This window comes from Acipenser ruthenus, chromosome 26, assembly GCF_902713425.1.
Source record: "Acipenser ruthenus chromosome 26, fAciRut3.2 maternal haplotype, whole genome shotgun sequence".
Classification (NCBI taxonomy): Eukaryota; Metazoa; Chordata; class Actinopteri; order Acipenseriformes; family Acipenseridae; genus Acipenser; species Acipenser ruthenus.
Genome location: NC_081214.1, coordinates 16,105,569 through 16,124,958, shown reverse-complemented (window position 1 = coordinate 16,124,958; position 19,390 = coordinate 16,105,569). Strand labels below are relative to the sequence as shown.

At 39.5% G+C, this 19,390-nt stretch overlaps 1 protein-coding gene across 4 annotated transcripts in view; it reads right to left on the bottom strand.

Moving 5' to 3' along the window:
• Nucleotides 1-19,390, bottom strand: part of LOC117430682 (diacylglycerol kinase delta-like) — a 115,891-nt gene that overhangs the window by 18,349 nt on the left and 78,152 nt on the right. For all 4 annotated transcript variants that reach the window (XR_009308926.1, XM_059000612.1, XM_059000614.1 and 1 more), the window contains 14 exons: nucleotides 15,009-15,119; nucleotides 13,610-13,690; nucleotides 12,221-12,325; nucleotides 11,608-11,740; nucleotides 10,680-10,786; nucleotides 8,466-8,591; nucleotides 7,692-7,794; nucleotides 5,973-6,132; nucleotides 5,012-5,120; nucleotides 4,350-4,489; nucleotides 3,475-3,559; nucleotides 2,586-2,677; nucleotides 1,881-1,980; nucleotides 472-703 (listed from right to left, as the gene is read on the bottom strand). Coding sequence is in view for 3 of the 4 variants with exons in the window: in XM_059000612.1 (XP_058856595.1) it covers nucleotides 472-703; nucleotides 1,881-1,980; nucleotides 2,586-2,677; nucleotides 3,475-3,559; nucleotides 4,350-4,489; nucleotides 5,012-5,120; nucleotides 5,973-6,132; nucleotides 7,692-7,794; nucleotides 8,466-8,591; nucleotides 10,680-10,786; nucleotides 11,608-11,740; nucleotides 12,221-12,325; nucleotides 13,610-13,690; nucleotides 15,009-15,119 (1,684 nt within the window). In the remaining variant the exon portion in view is untranslated. The remainder of the gene's footprint in view (nucleotides 1-471; nucleotides 704-1,880; nucleotides 1,981-2,585; nucleotides 2,678-3,474; nucleotides 3,560-4,349; nucleotides 4,490-5,011; nucleotides 5,121-5,972; nucleotides 6,133-7,691; nucleotides 7,795-8,465; nucleotides 8,592-10,679; nucleotides 10,787-11,607; nucleotides 11,741-12,220; nucleotides 12,326-13,609; nucleotides 13,691-15,008; nucleotides 15,120-19,390) is intronic.

The window sequence follows — 19,390 nt, the reverse complement described above, 5'->3', positions numbered from 1 at the left end:
ACAATCACACATTTTGAAAAGTAGACTTGATTAGTGTTCATAGTCATCATTTTACCGATGTGTGAGAACTGTTGGGCATTACCCGGTCTCATTTCATACGTTTTCTTGATCGTTGGATGTTTCTACTGTATGAGAGCTTGTGATCCTTGTGAACGGCTTGTTGGATTGATCTGAGATTGTATGTAGGAGTTCATAATGGTGGAGGAATGAAACGGCACAATTACAGATTAATACCTGATGCGCCAAACACCCCAAAAACCCACCCCTGGCTATTAACAGCTCTAAAAGCACAATCCTTCACATACTGTACAGTATTCAATTACAGTAGTTAACAATGATGAAATGTTTAATAAATGTGAAAATCCCCATAAAACAGTTTTTGGTTGAACCCTTTAGCAAAATCATTTAAGATTTTGATATTTGTTTAGTGCTTCAATGCTTAAACCTTCTCATACAAGATATAAGACTCACCCTTCTCTGCTTGTTCAATGATTTGCCTCAGGGCTTTCTTCAGGCTGTTGGCTCTCAGCATGAGCTGGTCCTTGGATTTGAAGACCCTGGGCAGGGTGTCTTCCTCCTTATTGCCCCCCTGGCTGGTCTCTGTGGGGGGCGTCACCGGAGAGCCAGCGGGCACCAGCACTGCGTCTGCCTCCTCACTCAGGGTTTTCACTAGGGAGTCCAGCTTCTCGTTCAGCAATGCGCACTGCACAGGGACACACACCAGCACGGTTACAGGATGGCTTCTCTGGGGCCCTTCATAGAAGGGATTCAACCCAAACACACAGCTGCCCTTGTAAATGGCTCTGTTCAGCTCCCAGACTCAGGAGATCCAGACGTGGCACACAGTCAGAAAGCTTTTGTCTAAGAAGACATGCCTGTTTGAATATCGGTGTAGAACAGTGATGCTGCATTTTTGGATTGAGTCCACCTCTTACTTGTATTTACATTATGGTGCTGCTACCTTTATGCTTTTAGAAAACACCACATAACATGATCATTGTGAAATTATGGAATGCTAAAACTGTATCAAATGCCATAAAACCTTCTCTTTATCCCAGTTGCTGTTTGCAACAGCTGCTATAACAATAGTGTGGGTTAGCAATGTGCTAAATCAGTGATACTCAATTGTGTCTTAAGGAAATACATTGCTTCACTATACATTAACCTCACTTCCCCTTACAGCACTAGCGACTGCAGTTTGAACTTCTTTCTTCAATAAATAAATGAATATTTAGTGCGAGAGACAGCACACAGGCTGCGCTCAGGACCCTTCCTGATGAGCCACTGTGAGCAAATTCCCCTCACATCCTGACCGGCACTCCTCCTGCCGTTCAGGTTTGGGGTCAACTGAGGAGTTTTCTGTTATCAACAGAGCAGGTACAGCACCAGTAAAGTAATGCAAAGCTTTGACATGTCTCAACCGTTTAGGCAGGAACCCCCAGAGTGGCTAGTTAATTCTGATGCAATTCACCCTGGCACAATGAAGTAATTACATGCCCTGTTGAATTCATATTCAGGAAATCTAGAAACCAGGACCAGAGGACACAGTTGAACTTTAAGTGGAGATAGACTTTGGACAGAGGGAGGAGACACTTCTTTACACACAGGGTGAAGAGGGTATGGATTGGGTTACCTCATTGTTGAGGAAGAATCACTTGGATCCTTTCAGACCGAACTTGAGATCAGTCAGCAACTTGGAAATTGACTTAGGTGGGCCGAATGGCCTCCTCTCGTTTGTAAATGTTCTTATGACATATTTAAACAATTAAACCACATTAGACCCCTTATCAACATTCTTAACAAGTGAGTGTACTGTATGTTGAGTCATTACATAAGCCACTACAGTCTACAGGTGCTCGGATGGACCTGGTGGTACATGCCTTTTTGGCCATTGTATCAGCCTCTTCCTTGTTCTCTGTGGCCCGTTCATAAGCCTTCCCCACCTCAGCCACAAATTCATTGACTGTGCCGCACAGGAACCTGGGGGGCAGGAGCATAAACAAACCAGGAATTAACAGGAGTATACATAACCGACAAGGCAAACCCTTCAGGGTTATTACTAACAGCATCTTTGAAAAGAATCTCAGCCACATACTGGGGTATATTTTAATAATCTAAGCAGTAGTGAATCTAAATACCGTCCCCCTAACATTTCTAAATCTGGTTCTTCAAAGACCTCATTTTGTTGTATTTTTATAGTTTTTTAGTGATGGTAATAAATGGATCAATAAGCCCAGCCAAAAACAGCTTAGGTTTAATAAAGAGTAAAATGTGCGGGGGTATTAAGATCTGCCATTGTTAGATCATTAAAATAGCCCCCCTATGTAAGTACATATTGGTTTGGAAGTGCAAATATAACAGTACATATTATGTACATTTCTTCTTAACTGTGCATTTGCTACTAAAGCAAATTTAGAAATACATGGTATCCATTCGGCTCTACATCTGCACTGCATTGATTACAGGGATATTACATGGAAATCCATATGAGAATGACAAAACAGCATTCAAATCAACATTGTAGTCTGCCTAGTACCATCCAGTATCTGCTTGACTGTAAAGGCAGTGAATGACAGAAGTCTTACTTGGCTGATGAAATGACATCCGCGTGTTTGTCCGAATCCAGAATCTTAGCCAGGTGGAAAGCAACGGAATCAGAGTACTGGGTCATCTGAACCTGAAGAGAGACCAATAAGAGGACTGGTAGAGCTGGTACAGAACAGAACTGCATTCCTGAAAAAACATTATACTGAAGGTCTGCGTTCACTGCTGAAATCATTTCTTAAACTACACTGTGCTCCCTCATTATAAGCCAGCCCTTTATACAGCTAAACAGGTTGTAAGGCTGTATAGTCATGGCTCACATTTGCCCCATAATGCCACACTAGCACTTTCTCATTATAAGGCAGAACACAAAATGAACAAGCTTATAACTATGGTTTGAGACTACAGCAGTATAAAGGGGGAGAACTGTATAATGAGTTATAACAAAATAACTATAATATACTTCAGAACTATAATATACTTTATAAAAGGATCACTGGATGTACATGGTAGGTCTTAGAACTTGCTCAATACATCCAGGGATCTCCACTATGTTAGAACCATGAACTTGCAGTTATCAACAGAAACAAATATCAAACCCACCCTCACCCCAGTGGGCAGACTTGTCCTTTCCCAAACTCCCACAGTCCTCCCTGAGCTACAAACAACACAGTTCCTCTATAAGCAAACCCCAAATTCCCATTGATAATAATGAAGCTCACTGCATTGCCATCTGTCATAAACACTAACCCACCCCTTGTTCTCTTTGGCCAAAGCCTTGCTATCACTCATTAGGTCAGCAGCGCTTTCCTTTCTGGTACCCCCTGACCACAAACCCCAGCAACCCCTTGGGTATTGTCCCAAGCTCTTTGTTTTGAGAAGACATGTTCACTCATTGAATTGGATTCTCTACTTGTGTACTCTAGGTACCTGTAGAACAGAGTCTCCATTCTCCTCCTGTTTAATGGCTGGAGGGGGCTGCTTTGATGGCAGCTCGTATGTCAGGATACTCCACCTGTATCGCAGGGATAAAAGAAGGAAAACACATTCTAATGTCAGCCAAGAAGGCTTCACCGCTCATCATCCCACCAGTCCACTAAGCTCACATTGTGATGGCAAATTGGTTTAAAGCACATAATATGATCCAAAAAAGCCATCTTAAACCTCTGATTTCATTAAAGCAATGATATCCTCCAAACAGCATTATCTGCTGTATAAACGGTCTTCTATTTCATCCCCTTGCATTGAACTGCAGGAATGAGTATACCACCAATATTATTGTTTTTTTTTTATATATATTTTTGTTTGTGTGACATTTCCAATTGCATCAAACCTCTAAGCTCTGGTATAGTTCATAACATAAATTTTAAACAGACCTTTTGCAACGTGTTTCACTGTTCTTGTTATACTATTTCCAGACCTGTGTGTAAACCTGATGTTTTCTGTCAGCAGTTATATACAGGGTTTCATATCTTTTTTTCCTGCTATGTATAAAGTTACTTAGGTGTTTTCATGTAACAATATCTGTTTTGGTTTCATTCTTGTCCCTACAAAATAAAGTTATGAATAAGACTTTATGTTTCTTTACAGCTTACTCACTAAAATGTTATGCATATGTTTAAAGAGAACAAGATTATCTTTCAGGGATACCAAGATATTTAACAAGCAAAGGATCTGAGTGGTGAAAAACAAGTAACAAATAACAACTAAATTAATTTGCCCCAGTACTTGTGGTGGCTAGTCATTGTATATAAACACAGTGGTAAGTGTGTGCAGGCTTGTGTTGTGCAGTGACAGACAGTTACCTGTCCAGCATTTTTGTGGTGGCGCGTTCCAGTTTCTCCAGGATCTGTAGCAGCTGGGTATCGTCATCACACAGGCCCCCCCAGCCCAGCACCCGGGCGAGGTCATTTCCTGTGCCAAGTGGCAACACTCCCAGCTGGCACTGCGGTGGAGACACAAGGGCGTTACAAGAGTCACACTGAGGGCACGTCCATGTTTTGGGGGTGATTTTCAAAGCTTGGTCGCTTTTATTGAGTTAATCATTCTTCATAAAATTCTAAAACTAAAAGTTGTTTAATATTTTGTGTGGAATTACTTTAACCACACGACTTGTCTGGACAAAGCTGAAATGAAATACCAAAGCAATGATTTGAATGATACTTTATACCATCATTTATACCATAAGACACAGTGTAAGCTACATAAAGAAAAGCAGAAAATATACATTCAATAATTTATATAATCATTTTTGTCATACATGACCCACATATTTGGTCAGTTTCCATGCAGGAGACGACACTTCAGAATAAGATGTAACTGAATGTTTGTGAATCAGATGACTATGGTTGAACTGTTATAATCATCACATTCTAAGGTGTTCGTAATACATAGTGTGATCTAACAATTATTTTCAAGACAGTTTAAGTACCGGTTAAGTAAGGTTCTGGTTTGTTCCCTGCCTTACCTGCTTATGCAGTCCTAGTTTGTCAAGTTCAGACAGCACCCAGCCCACACTTCCATCCCCTCCGCAGACCAAGATTCGGAAGGTAGCAAATTTCTGGAACAGCCTTAAACTGTAAAACAGGGAAACCCTAGCTATAAGGCTGTAAATCTACATTTAACAGATATATTGTTTAAACCTTCTGTGTAAACGATTGTTCACATTAAAACCCTGTAATGCCCATTTCTTATCTCAATGCTTAGCCACCCTTTTATATTATCATTTTTTAAATCCAGCCTCACAAGCCAGAGTTTTTCATATGCAGTACATTATGTGTTGTCGGACGTGTGTTTTGTACAAGAAACGGAATCTAGTTACATAAATAAAACAGCTTTTCTTTTTAAAAAAATGCTTGGACATTACAGGGTTAAACTATCTGATTTAGTATTTTTTGCCATCTTTATGTATCTATTTCAAATTTGCCATTTTTACATACTGTACTCAAATACAATTGTTAAGAATGGATCAACATACTGAAAATACTGATAAAACAGGACATTTTCGGTTAAACGATTATTAAAACACTGTGCTGTTTAAGATTTGTATAATTATTTACCGTTTAAACATTTAAACCTCTGCAGTCTTATGCACCCATTTTCTACCGAATTTAGAACAGCTTGGCAGAGCCTGTACACAGGGGCAATGTTCATGTGACAACCAAAAAACAAACAACCGTTTGAATCTTTAAACAGTATACCCAGGAAGTTAAACACTGTTTAAATGCAAACTCTGTAATCTGTAATTAGATGCGAGACACACTGCATGCTGTCTAAATAAATACCAAACATCTGTTTGTCTGGCTAGGCCCTGTGTGTGTCTATGGTTTCCTTTCCAGGTTGACCCATTCCTTCTAGCCATGGTGGATGACCCCTCTTTAAAGCTTCAACACATTTCACAAGGAGAAGCCGTGGTATTCCCAGCTCACCCGAGATGGGGTCCTCCATTCATCAAGTCAAAGACCTGGGCCGGGTTCAGAAGCTGCTTGAACTTGCGTAGAAACTTCACTCCCTGGTTGTCCCCACTCTTAGAGTTGACTAACACGAGCAGGGGGCTGGAACAAGAGGGGGAAGTGGCCTTCCAGAAACCTGACAAGAAAACACGACTTATAAAGCAGAAAAGACAAAGACATGTTGGGGACATCTGTTGGCGACATCAGTTGTGTCCTTAATTTCATCTGCGGTCTTGGCAGTTTGCTGAAACTCATTTTAAAGGGTAAAATGAAGCACAAATGTCCCTCACCCTCACCCTCACCCTCACCCTCACCCTCACCCTCACCCTCACCCTCACCCTCACCCTCACCCTCACCCTCACCCTCACCCCAAACTCCTCCCTTAAACAAAAGATTCTGCTTCCTTCTTATACATGTGCCCACTCCCCAATTAGCACCAATTACCTAATTGGGGAATGGACACACCTGTGATTGCTGGCAGAGACAGATTTAACCCCATCCCTGCCAACCTTACATTTCCACACACACGCCATTTACACCAGCAGGGCTTTGCCATATTCCCAAACTTAGAACGGCAATTATATTTCCCTATCTGCTCATGAGAATTAACAGTACGATACTGATGGAATTTGATTATCAACTTGTGTTAATGTCAGTAGCCACAGCCACGTTTGAAAGCATCCGCTTGCGTTAGCAGAAAGGTCCAGTTTCGTTATTCAGACAGCTGCCTCATGCCTCGGATTCGACACAAGCAATGTGCAGCAGATGCCTCTGTCCATTTGAGTAGGCAGCCTCTAAGCTTGCCAGAGTGATGTCACTCAATTTTAAATGAAATGCCAGCGATTGTGTACCATTCATTAGTCTTGCAGACTTAGTAGAAATTGAATGCATCAGATAGCTTTCTGACATTAGGAAATGGCTTTAAATCAGACTGAAGTATTATTACTCAAGCCATGACATACTCTGCCACCACTGTAAATAACACAATTAGTGCCAGCAATATGAAAAAGATGATCACCATGACCTCAATCCAATGAATGTTCAAGTAGAATCATGTAGGTAAGGCTGGCTCCTCCCCAGATTCTGATTCCTCAGTAGTTTGTGCTAAAGAATGCCATAACCAAGTTCTATCATGATTTGCTAAGCAGTTCTCTCTACATGTAACAATGTGTGACATATAAACACTAGCATCTCCTTATGTCCCCTGATTGTAACTCTCAATAATTTGAGTTAAAGAATGTCCTGACCTAAAGTTTTGTCAGTATGCGGCTTTAGATGTATGTAAAGGGACATAGAAGTGCCTTGTTAAAGCTGCTTCCCAATGCTAGAAACCAGCTCAGCTTTGACATGTGGGGTCATCCATCAGGATTCCTCAGCGATAATTATTTTCTACAATCCAATCCCTCTCCCTCTCTCTCTCTCTCTCTCTCGCTCTCTCTCTCTCTCTCTCTCTCTCTCTCTCTCTCTCTCTCTCTCTCTCTCTCTCTCTCTCTCTCTCTCTCTCTCTCGTACTTGCTATGCCACTGAGCTTTTCAGAACATAAAGTATGTAAGGGATGAGAAATGACTTTCCGGAGCTGAGCTAGCAAAAGGCCATCTCTGTAATAAAAAAAGACCAGAGATTAATTACAGGCGAAAGCTTTTCCTCCCCACTCTGTGTGATTGAAAAAGGCAGGCTGCGATGTCGATAACTCACCGTCGGAGTCGATGCTGTTGAGGGCGGTGGGAGGAATGATCGACACACGGAAGGGGCCCAGGGGACACTTTTTTCCAAACTGCTCCTTGCAGGCACTGTGTACCTGCAGCAACATGCCAGCAACACTTTAGTTATCAAAATATTCACCATGAGTGCTAAAGGGGTGAAGCTAAATGGTTGTAGATGTTGTGAAATGTTATTTTGGATTGGATTGTTTTGTCACATCCTCAACTGTCACGACAAGCAATAACATGTACAGCTATGGCCAAAAGTTTGCTTCATAAAGTCGAATGAAACCTGCTGAATAATGTTATGTTAACATATTGAATTACCTACCGCTTTGTAGTTTTGCATATACTTAACGAAAAACTTACAAAAATTGAAAAATTTGACATTTCGAAATCTAACATAAAATACTGTACTACTATTATGGCTTCCGGTAGACTTTTGCGATATCCTTTTGTAGTTTCTTTGATTACAGGATGTTAAATAAAAAGATCTACGTTATGTTCATGTCGGTTTAAAAAGAAAAAAAGATGTCTCAATCCTAACATCCCTATACATCAGCATTGGTAGAAAATTGATAATATTTGGGGGTACCACTGTGGGCAGGATTACAAATCGATCACATGTATTTGTACATTTCTATGTAGGGATATCAACAACATGTAATGAGCAGAGGTTCTGAGTATGGTAGAATGGGCTACATGTAGCCCTCCCCCAACCGTTCTGTCCATGTCCTTGTGTATTTGAAGGTTGTTCTAGGGTACTCACAATGGCTTTGCACCACAGACAGCGGCAGTCCTGCAGCCTCCTCACGCTCCCACACGTCTTGTCACACACGGCACACTTGGCACTGACCGGCAGATTCCCTTCAAGCCACTGGTGAGGCATGGCCACCTGCACAGAAATGACCACAAACCCCAATCAGCAAGGGCAGCTCATCCAGCAAAACAACACGACTGAAGACATTCGCTGGAGCGGTTGTCAGCTTTAGTTTCTGATATTTTAACCTCTTTATGTCTTGAATGTTTGAATGGCTGAATTAGAAAGAAATAAATCAATAAATCAATAAACCATTCGGGGGATAGGTGAGGTTGCCCCCTTTTAAAGCTTTCTTATGTTTCCACAGTGAGTCTCACAGGATCCCTGTACACTGCATCAAATGGCATGAGGTGATCCTGTGGTGCTGCTTTGAGTATCCATGAAACACACAGGGTTGGATCATTGTAATTTCTTACTGTTTTCACCCCTTTTAATAGTAATTAGTCATTCCATTTTTAAATGTGTGTTTCTTGATCTTTCGTTCTATTTTCTAGTAAAATGTTTCTTTAAGGGCTCTCTACGTTGTGCAGTGTTTTAACAGTGAGATTCTAGCTTATGCCACAAGCGAAATGGGTTTGGCTATTACCAAATCCTCAGTTGTGAAAAAACACTTTATTGATGAAACAACTAGCCTGCGAGTGCCGACATGAATTGCAAACAAGTTCAGGGCATTTTGTTTGATAACTGAAGCACCGTGGTGAAATAATAAAGTTACGCAATGCCGTTACATTATGCTTGACCCAGCTGTTCTTATGCTTTCATCTGAACCACAACAGACACTGTTTAGTAGACAAGAGAGAGTACATATTTCTGGTGAATCACTTGTCTTCTGTTTTTGGTGCCTCGCCCAAAATGCTATTAAATGCATTAAATGAAAACAAGAAATAATGAGCTGAAACAACTCCTTCTAGACCAGCAGATTGCATCTCTCTGTTGGAATGCTGCATAGCAAACTCGACTGACATCCTTCTTCAGAGACGTTTCTAAATCTGGCTGGATGCGCTGGTCAAAAAGAGGCTTGAAGAAGTCTTTTATTGAGGTATTATCTAGGATGAAGAAAGATGTCTCCTCATTGAAAAGGGATTCATTACTCCTCTGAGGGTATTTTAGTAAGGTATTTTAGTAGTTCAAGATTTAATTTTAAGGCCCCAAGTGACCTGCACGATTCACTCTTGGTGGTGTGTGGATTCATAACTGAGTAGCAGCAAATTCCTACATTTCTATTGGAGACTCCGCTTGCGAGATTTAAAACGAGATTACAATTAGGAACTTGGTTGCGGGATTTAAAGCTATATTACAATTAAAACAAAATTGAAAAATTGTGGCGAAATGTAAAAAAAATGCCTAGACATCCAAAACCCCCCAGAAGAATGTGTCTGTGACCATAAGGATTTTGTTGAGGAAGACAGCAAAGGAAAGAAGGTACAACTTAAGTGTGCAAGTACTGTCGAGTTACAATACATATGGTGACAGAAAAAACTGACCAAGCATTTTGGAAAGTAACCGAAAACAATAATTTCATACAGTATATAAAAAGCAATAGCCTGGAAAAAAAAAAAAAAAAGATTTCGGGGATCTCGAAAATAGCTAAGAATAAGCACTGAAAAATGAAATTATAAAAAACTTAAAACAGAAGCCATAATTAAAACAAAACTGTGAATTCAGTGTGCTTTCTTATGTGCACTGGAGAAACAATTTACATTCAAAACAAAAACAGTAAAACCTGGTTTTGAACCTGTCCACCTCATAAATAGAGGCTTTTATTACAATCCTGATATTCTCTTATTGATGTCAATATAAGGCCATCTTCAATATTAAATAACGTCTCAAACCACTGTTAAACCACCAACGTGCTGTAAATTATTAAACCCTCTGAAAGTTTGGATTCCACTCATTTGCACATCTGATTTAGATTTAAAACAATAAGTATTAAGAACTAAATCAGAGTAAATCAGAGCAGTTTGGACAGAAGAAAACTCAAATAAATGACTGGCCTGTTTAAAAAGTTTTCACTGTTGCTGGTTCCAAGAAGATGATACTGTAGTTGGACGTCAACCACCATTGATCATTGGGTGAGCATTGAGGGCCTTTTAATTTCACTTGATGAGTAGTTTCATCATTTTGTCATCCATGAAAAACATAAATGACCTGGCTTGTACTTACTCCATCCTCATCTTCAATTATGTCATTTCCTATGGAAGCCAGCGTAGTCCATTTGCAGTTGTTGGTGGATCGCACAGCACAGCGTTTGTGGGCTTTAAACTTGCACACTATAAACACATCCGTTAAAAGAGATATTAGTAATTTTATTGAGGGGACAATATGTAAGTGGTGTTTCTCATCTATAAATGGAAAAATGTGACATAACTATATCTATATCTATATATATATAGATATAGATATAGCAACCACACAAGTTTAAGATCACTGCCACACTTCAAGGTCAGTGATATGATTTCTTAAAAGGAATAGACCTAGTTAACTCTAACCAATACTTCAATCGCAGCACAGAAACCAGGACCAGAGGACACAAGTGGAAATTAAGTGGAGTTAGACTTAGAACAGAGGGAAGGAGACTTCTTCACACAGAGAGTGGTGAGGGTAGGGAAGGGGCTACCTAGTCATGTTGTTGATGCAGAATCACTTGGATCCTTTAAGCTCCAACTTGGCAAAGTTCTAAGATCAATCAGCTACTAAGAGCCAGATGAACATAGATGGGCCAAATGGTCTCTTCTTGTTCGTACATTTTCTTATGTTTTTATATGAAGTTTAAATTTCAAATGGTTTCTGAGATAAGACAAAGTTATAGAGAGTTATAGAATACAGCTGTGTACCAAACGTGAATATATTGATGATTATATGACATCGAGAAATGGACAATTGAAACCTGCTTGGTTTGAGGGTTCACCACCTGGCCTGCTGGTCGAAGCCCCATAACAGACCAAGGGGTAGCTACAAGGCTGGAGCTGGGGGAGGCGGAGGGATGGGAATGAACGAAACGCAATAGTGGAGTAAGCTAGCAGTCTGTGTATATTGCTCTGATAGGCTAGTTAAAAAAACAAACAGTAAAATGAACGCTGCTATACTGCACCTTCACAGGAGAGTCCGTGCGAGGTGACCCCAGAAAGAACCTCCCGGCAGACATTGCAGAAGGTGGGGCGCGCGTGAGAGCAGGCGTACCAGTTATGCATCCCAGAGAAATGCTCCATGTTAAACTGGCTGGCCTGCAAGAGAAAACATGTCTCTGCTTTAGCACTAGAGAACAGACACGCGCATGGTCTCATTTTCAATACATCATGTGTAGGGTGTCTCTGTTAAGAAAGATGTCTTGAAAATAAACGTGTGCAGTTAAGAGGGCAGAGCAGCTCAAACTGTTTGAAGTGATTTCTGGTATAATAAGAGGCACCCTACACATGATGTAGTAACTTATTTTAAATCACAAAAACAAAGAATATGAACTAGTTGTTGTTTTTTACACTTTTAAACTTTTGCTGTATGTTCTATGTAAAGGATGACATCTATGCAAAGGATAAGCTGTCTTGGAAAGATCCTTAGCAAGTATTGATTTGTCATCCATCATTTATAATAAGGATCTTAACAGTGGTGGACCCACAGCTTTCTTTAAACAGGTAAACACTCTCTATTCCATCCCACATTTTATTATCCACTTTGTTTCATTACGAATACAGTCTAAATGTGCCTACCTCATAAATCTCCCATTTCTGGACAGATTTCAGTGTGCTGATCCAGTCTTCCATTTCTTTTCTGTTTTCTGCACAGAGGATCAACTTCCGAAATGGAGTAATCACCTGAGAGAGAGGGGGGGGGGGGGGGGGGGCAGACAGAGAGAGAGAGAGAGAGAGAGAGAGAGAGAGAGAAAGAGAGAAAGGGGGGAAGACAGAGAGAGAGAGAAAGAGAGAGAGATAGAGAGAGAGAGAGAGAGAGAGAGAGAGAGAGAGAGAGAGAGAGTTACAAGGAGGGAATCTGTTTCAGACACGCAGCCCTTCTTATCGACCCTTCTCCAAAAGAGCCTGCTTACATAACTATCTTGCTAAACTGAAAAAGAACAGCTCTAGGGTTTATACCAAAGGCTTCTTTTTAGTGTGAAGCAGGCAAGTCTACAAATAAAAAAGAAGAACTTAATTGGATTGTTCCTGGTTTTTAATCTGAGGTGAGTTTGAGGTTTCTACTTTGTGAGCTTGAAAGAATACACTTTCTCAGGTAAAATATAGGACATATTAAAAGTAGCACTGTCACAAAAGACACTGGCCAACAGGTGAATATTTTATTAAGCCTATGAATCCACTTCAAAATACAGGCACATTAACCACGTGCAGTTACATTGCAGTTCCCATTTCGAGATATTTATTACATACACTGAGCACACTATACTGGGATTGCACATATGGAATTCCATGCAGACAACATACATTTAACAATGTGTTACTGTATTACAAATCATATACCTTTATTAAAATACCTTCACACTGACTGTATCCAAATATATACAGTCGTGTGCACATGTATTAAAACACCCCATTGCTTCTGTAGTTTTGCTTTTGCTGTGCATATGAAATCAAACCACTGGAACTGGAAATCTTGGAAGATTGTCAGAATGGGCAAATTAGTGATTGTCTAATTCAATTAATGACTTTAATCGGCCACACATTCATTTAAAACAGTAAGAGAAAGAGAACACATAGCCACAATGGTAAAATGCATGAGACTTTTTAGAAGTTGTTTAAGATGTCTAATTTAAGCACAAAGTGGTATAATATTTTCACACCTATTACTTCTATATCACTGATTACTGACCGAAAATCACACCCTGAGGTTTTCATGCAGATAGGTATATACAGGACATAAATGGCACATCTTGAGGTTTTCTGATAAATGTGCACACTGCTGTATAAAACATGAAAGTAAACCGTAGAGTAAACACATATAAATTAATTTTAAAAGATATAATGATCTCAGATCATTATATATATATATATATATATATATATATATATATATATATATATATATATATATATATATATACATACACACACAGGGTTCTTTCTCAATGTATTCAAGTTGTTACTTACTGTGAAACTGTTGTTAATGTTCTTTGTGCTTGTCTCTGCAACACTGGCATCTGACAGATCCACTTCATCGAATATCAAAGACTGAAAACAGTAATAGGAAGACAAAATCATTAAAATTATTCCTGTCCGTACACTTGGTGTTAAACTGTATCAGTTCTAGATCCAAGCACTTCTTTTTTCATAGTCCTGCTTGGTTTGTCTGTGCAGTGCGGTTCTCTAAAATGGACTTTGTTATGCTGGAGTCACCGGTACAAACGACTCTTCTTCATGCTATTCTGTTTCGCTTTCAAGACACACACAGTTTATATCCTGCTTGTGTTTGATTAGCTTGAATCTGAGATAAAGGAATCGCTGGAAACAAACACTGTGCATAGGCTTTATTTTGTGTGTCACACCTATAAATAGACTTCATGTTTTTTTTTTTTTTTGTATTTTTTAATACTTTTCATGTTTGTTTTTTGTAATATAATACAAAAGACACTAGGCTATTTATTGTAAATTATCGTTGGATAAATATATTTTTTTCCAGATAGGTAAAACGCACCAAATCAGTAATAAAAATAAAGTTTGGGAATTTAATTTAAGAGCTCGTATATAGTCTGCAGTTGCTTCTTATTTGCTTTAGGATTGTGCTTGGTGATTTTTTCCCTTTCAGAAAAAAATGTGCTCATGACAGATTCCATTTAATTTCCTAAACCAATACTTTACACAGAAGGGTATGGAATGGGCTACCTAGTCATGTTATGTGAAAAATGTGAAAGGGTAACGTCACTGGCATGGCTGGTTACCGGCAGGAGAGACTCAAACACAGAAAGCTGCATTTAAAGCACTGAAGTGCGTATTTATTTAAAGAAAATTAACAAAAACAAAGTACGAGGGCCAAAATGAAGGTTCAAAATAAAATGACAAAACACTTGTAGGCAGGGCATTAGCCTTCACTACAAAGCTACAATACTAGTACAATCTCTCACAATCTCTCACAATCGCTCACAATCTTTTCACAGGTACCCTTCACCTAACAAAGGATTCTGTCTCTCTTATATACAAGTGGCCATCCCCAGTTAGCACTCAATTACCTAATTGGGGAATGGTCACACCTGTGATTGCTGGCAGGGACAGACTCAACCCCATCCCTGCCAACCTTACACTTATTTACCCCTGCAGGGCTTCCACCCTGCTACAGCCCAACTTGACGAAGTTCTGAGATCAATCAGCTACGAAGAACCGGATGAACATGGATAGGAGGAATGGTCTTCTCTCGTTCGTAAATGTTATTGTTTCTTATGTTTAAACTTTAGGATTACATGCTTTACCATGTTGGGAATTTTAGGGTTAAGGTTAGGGTTAAAACTTTTTCCTTTCTAACACATTTCTTTGGTGTTCTGATGCAAGTCGTTACCTTGGAATCCTTGGCATAATAGAGAGTCCTCCCTCGCAGTTTGAAGTACCTTCTCTTCCATCGCTGAAACGAGCTGGTTTGCTTCAGGAGCAGGCCTTCCTTCACACTTTTCTGAAAGGTAAAAAAAGAGGGACTATTAGAAACACAATTCTTACATCGATCGGGGTTTGGAACAAAGTCCAGTCTGCAATGACAATACTGTTAACACAGCAAGATATGCTAAAGCATAACATGGCAAACCAGGCTAAACTATGGTAAATGCATAGTATAACTATGGGAAAAACGTGGGAAAACTACAAAAATACAGTGAAAAAATACTGTGGTAAATGAAGGGATATATAGAACAGTGGCAGCTGTAACCGGAGAGCTGGGACACTGTTATATCCAAAGAAAGGGATGCAATGACTACAAACATGTACTGAATCCTGGTACACAGAGGGTGGGCAGGGCTAGTCCTTAATAGAGCCTGTATTGGAGTGTATGTTATACCATGAGAATCGCGCTCAACAATGATAGCTTACAGAACCTCTAGGTAAACAGCTACCCTCACAACAAAGATCAACCGAAACCATTACAATATCCCTGTATTACACTGAAGAAACCTTTCCCCACAGTTCTTTTTTTCTCTGGTTTCGGTCGTAAGTTAATATCGTCAAAGTCTTACTGTGTTACTATCATATGTAAAAAAGAATATTCACAAATAAGTAGTTTACAGCGAATACAAACAGCCTTCAAAATAAAGACTGCCTCATACAGGTCTGAAATATCCCTCAATGTTAACCTGTGATTGGCCTACATATTTAGCTTTTTTGGTTGCAAACCCACCATTTTCTATTTATATACGTGGAATTTTGAGATAAGAACAACTTTGATGACTTCTCAATTTTGCACTTCCATTAGTTACATAGGTTTGAAATGCGCACTTTTTCATTTTACAACAGAAATCTGGTACTACACTAACAGGGGAAGCAGGTGATTGGTTATCTGGGGTGGGCTGGGGACAATTTCATCCTCCATGGGAAATGACCAGGAATTACTTTAAAGTGTGTGCAACATATTGCAGGTGTTTCTCTTATTCCCCCCTGCATATAATTAAACTATGACTCTGCAGTCTCAGCTATTAACTAACAGATGATATCTCATTTGAGCAATTATTACAATTATATTTTACTGTATGGTAAAATAAATAGGAACAAAATACTGTGACCAAAACAAACAGGCTTGACTGCTGTACTATTGAATAAAAAAGTGAAATGGAGTGCATGTCCTTCATAATATTTATAGTAGATCTACACACTGCTAGTGATAACTTCCTGTTTTGGTTAAATATAGAGTAGCAGGTTACTAATTATAGAACCGTCTTTCAATTTCCATCTCCCCAGCGGGGGCTGTCATTACTGTTCAGAACTGATAACACTGTGCACACCGCTGATGAGTGTGCGGTGGGTTGCTATGAGATAGGAACTGAGCTTGCTTTATAACTATACACTTCAAACACTATGGCAGAGGAGCTGACAGGAACATACAAACACAAGAGTTTAGAAACAGAACTCGGGGGGGGGGTTGGAGGGTGGGGGGGGGGGGGGAGTTTGCATAAGGAAATGTATCTCGGAAAATATTCTTCCCACTGGCCATCCTGAATATTAAATCAATGTTTTAATAGTATCAAACTGTCACTGATAGAAAAAGACTGGATACATTTACTTACTAGACATAAACATTCTCTATTTTAAATAGTGGGCTGGGATGATACAAGTGTAATATAAAATGGTTTATCTGTGCACACTCATATCATATCTCATGTGTTAGGGTTGGGTGGGGGGGTGGCAGTGGGTTAAAACAGAATAGGGGCAAGCAATGGAAACCCAGATGGATGGAATAACCGTATGTAAATGTAAATTTGTATTGTGGAATCTAATGTAGACTAAAGACCTCACTTACTGTCGGCTACAGCATGTCATGTGGATGTGTCAGGTGTGCTGACTTACAGAGATGTCTGTACAAAGACACAGGGTACTTCCATGTTGGAGCTGGAAGAAAGGTGGTTGTACATCTAATAATATAATAACAATGCTTGTTGTTTGCTTTTTTTAGTCTTTTTATCCTGAGTGGAAGCACTTGTGAACGCACATATACCCTGCAAGGTGAAGCCTGTTGAGACACTTCACACCAAAGCCAGTGGAAATGTGCCTGGCTAGCGGGAGCAATGCAGGTACACGGATTTCACGTTGCATCAGTATGCTGGAGGGGGTGAGTTTCTGGTTCTCTGGTTCACAGTGAGTGAGACACACCAATGCAGGCATAACTTAAACAATCCGAGTTTATAGAGACAGCTTTATGGAAACTGCTGTTATACACATTTAAACAGTGAGTGGAGTACAATATGTCTAATCAGCATTAAATGTGCCATAGCAAAAGCATAGCAAAGTGTAAAGCACAGTGAATGCATGGTAAAGAATAGGTAAACATTGTAAAGAATAGTGAGGTATAGTAAAGCATGTTAATAAACATCTATGGTAAATGCATACTATAACCATGGGAATGGAATGGCAAAACTGCAAAAATAACATGCAGAAGTACCATGGCCAACTTTTACAAGGGCCAGCCCTTCTACACACCTGTATCATTTGTCATTGATTTTAGCTTTCGACCAAATCCCTATTGGACAAATGTACAGACATACAGGCACCACCAGTATATCCCTCAGTGTCATTACCTATTCGTGTGAAATGTTTAAAATAAATATATCATTTAAAGGGAAACACATTTATTCAAGCTCACTGTAAAGCATAGATTACTGTAATTACAGCTGCAAAGGATTTCTTTTAAATGACAGCTACTGTACAGCATGTAATTAAAGCAATTCAAATGTGACTAAAATGCTGTTACATCACTGGTGATATAAATAGAAAAACTGGAAAAAAAGAAGATAATAACCACTTCTCATCACTTTATCAACAGATCACGTATCTTTAAATCTCTGTCCTTGTTCTACAGCTCAATAAATACACTATATAGTCTCACTCTCTTACATTTAGTCTAAAGCTCTTCTAGAGAACAGACTAAAAACACACCTTTTATTGACTGTGCTGAACCTAGACTACTTAAAAATACAAACGTAAAGAAAAATGCAAACAAAATAAGAATTGAAAACCAAATAACATGTATTATACGTAGGTGAGAGAGCTGTTTCATGCTGTGCACCCTGTTTATTTGATATTGCATGACCTACATTGGCTTGATTAGTGTCAGAAAACAGGGAGTGGTTATGAAGCAACACTGTATGTTTGGAGTGTAGGGAAGCTTGTACTGTTGTTCATGGCACAGCACACAACTCGCCTGTAGATAAACTGAGGACTTCGGTCTGCAGTCACTCATATGAGGTAATATCATCAGGTGACGTCAAAATAACGCTAAAGGTTAAATATATCTTTTAGTGGCAGCTTCTGAAGAGGCGTCATGTTACACTAAACCACATAATAGCTAAGTCTTGACTTAAATCCAAGAATTTACATCATACATGTAGTTAAGACAGATCACCTCACCAAGCCAACTCATTCTAAGAACACTGTTGCTTGAGTGTGGCATTTTTATTATTGTCATTAAATACTGTATCCAGAACAAAAAGCAGACTGCATACCAAACCCTGACTGGTTTCCAGTGGCCTTCCGCATCAGAAGGCAGGCTGGAGGGATTCCTCCAATGAGGGCTTGCTGTGTGCCACCAAGCTAGTTGTCTATCAAGGAAACAACCTTCCAATACAATATAATGCATTCTCTATTTCCAACTGAATGTTCAGCTCACTGAATAAGCTACCTGTGAGCTAGCGTCATAAGCACCAGAGAACCAGCCAAACCAAACACAGCCTAGGTCCTCAGTTCTTTCAATGAGTTATTTTGGTACATTTGCATGTTTACATAGCAGAAAGCCTCGCTTCGAAGGCATAGTCGCTGTGTTGCATTTATGGATGAACTGAAACAAAAACGTACAGTTATCATAAGATGCACAAATAATGATAATAATGTTTTTTTAAAACCTGAAAAGAAAACCACTTGCAAGTATCGTAAACATTTCTAAACTACTGACCTGAAATTGTGCAAAGCTTTTTTTCTCTTTTTTACTGGACTCTTTTCTGAGATAGCATTATTACGGTCATGTTCGTTCGTTGTTTGTTGTTGTTTTTTTCCCCGCTGATGCTACTTAACCACGCAAATCACATCATCATGTTACTGTTTGGATGCAAACACTTCCTAATACAGGCGTCTCTAGCTGCTGTAGCTGAAAGGACACTGCGGCCATAATAGCCGTGAATAGACATACATTTTGAGGGGCATTCCGGCGTTAACTTGGAGCCCTGCAGTATAGTTATTGTGTTCTACACT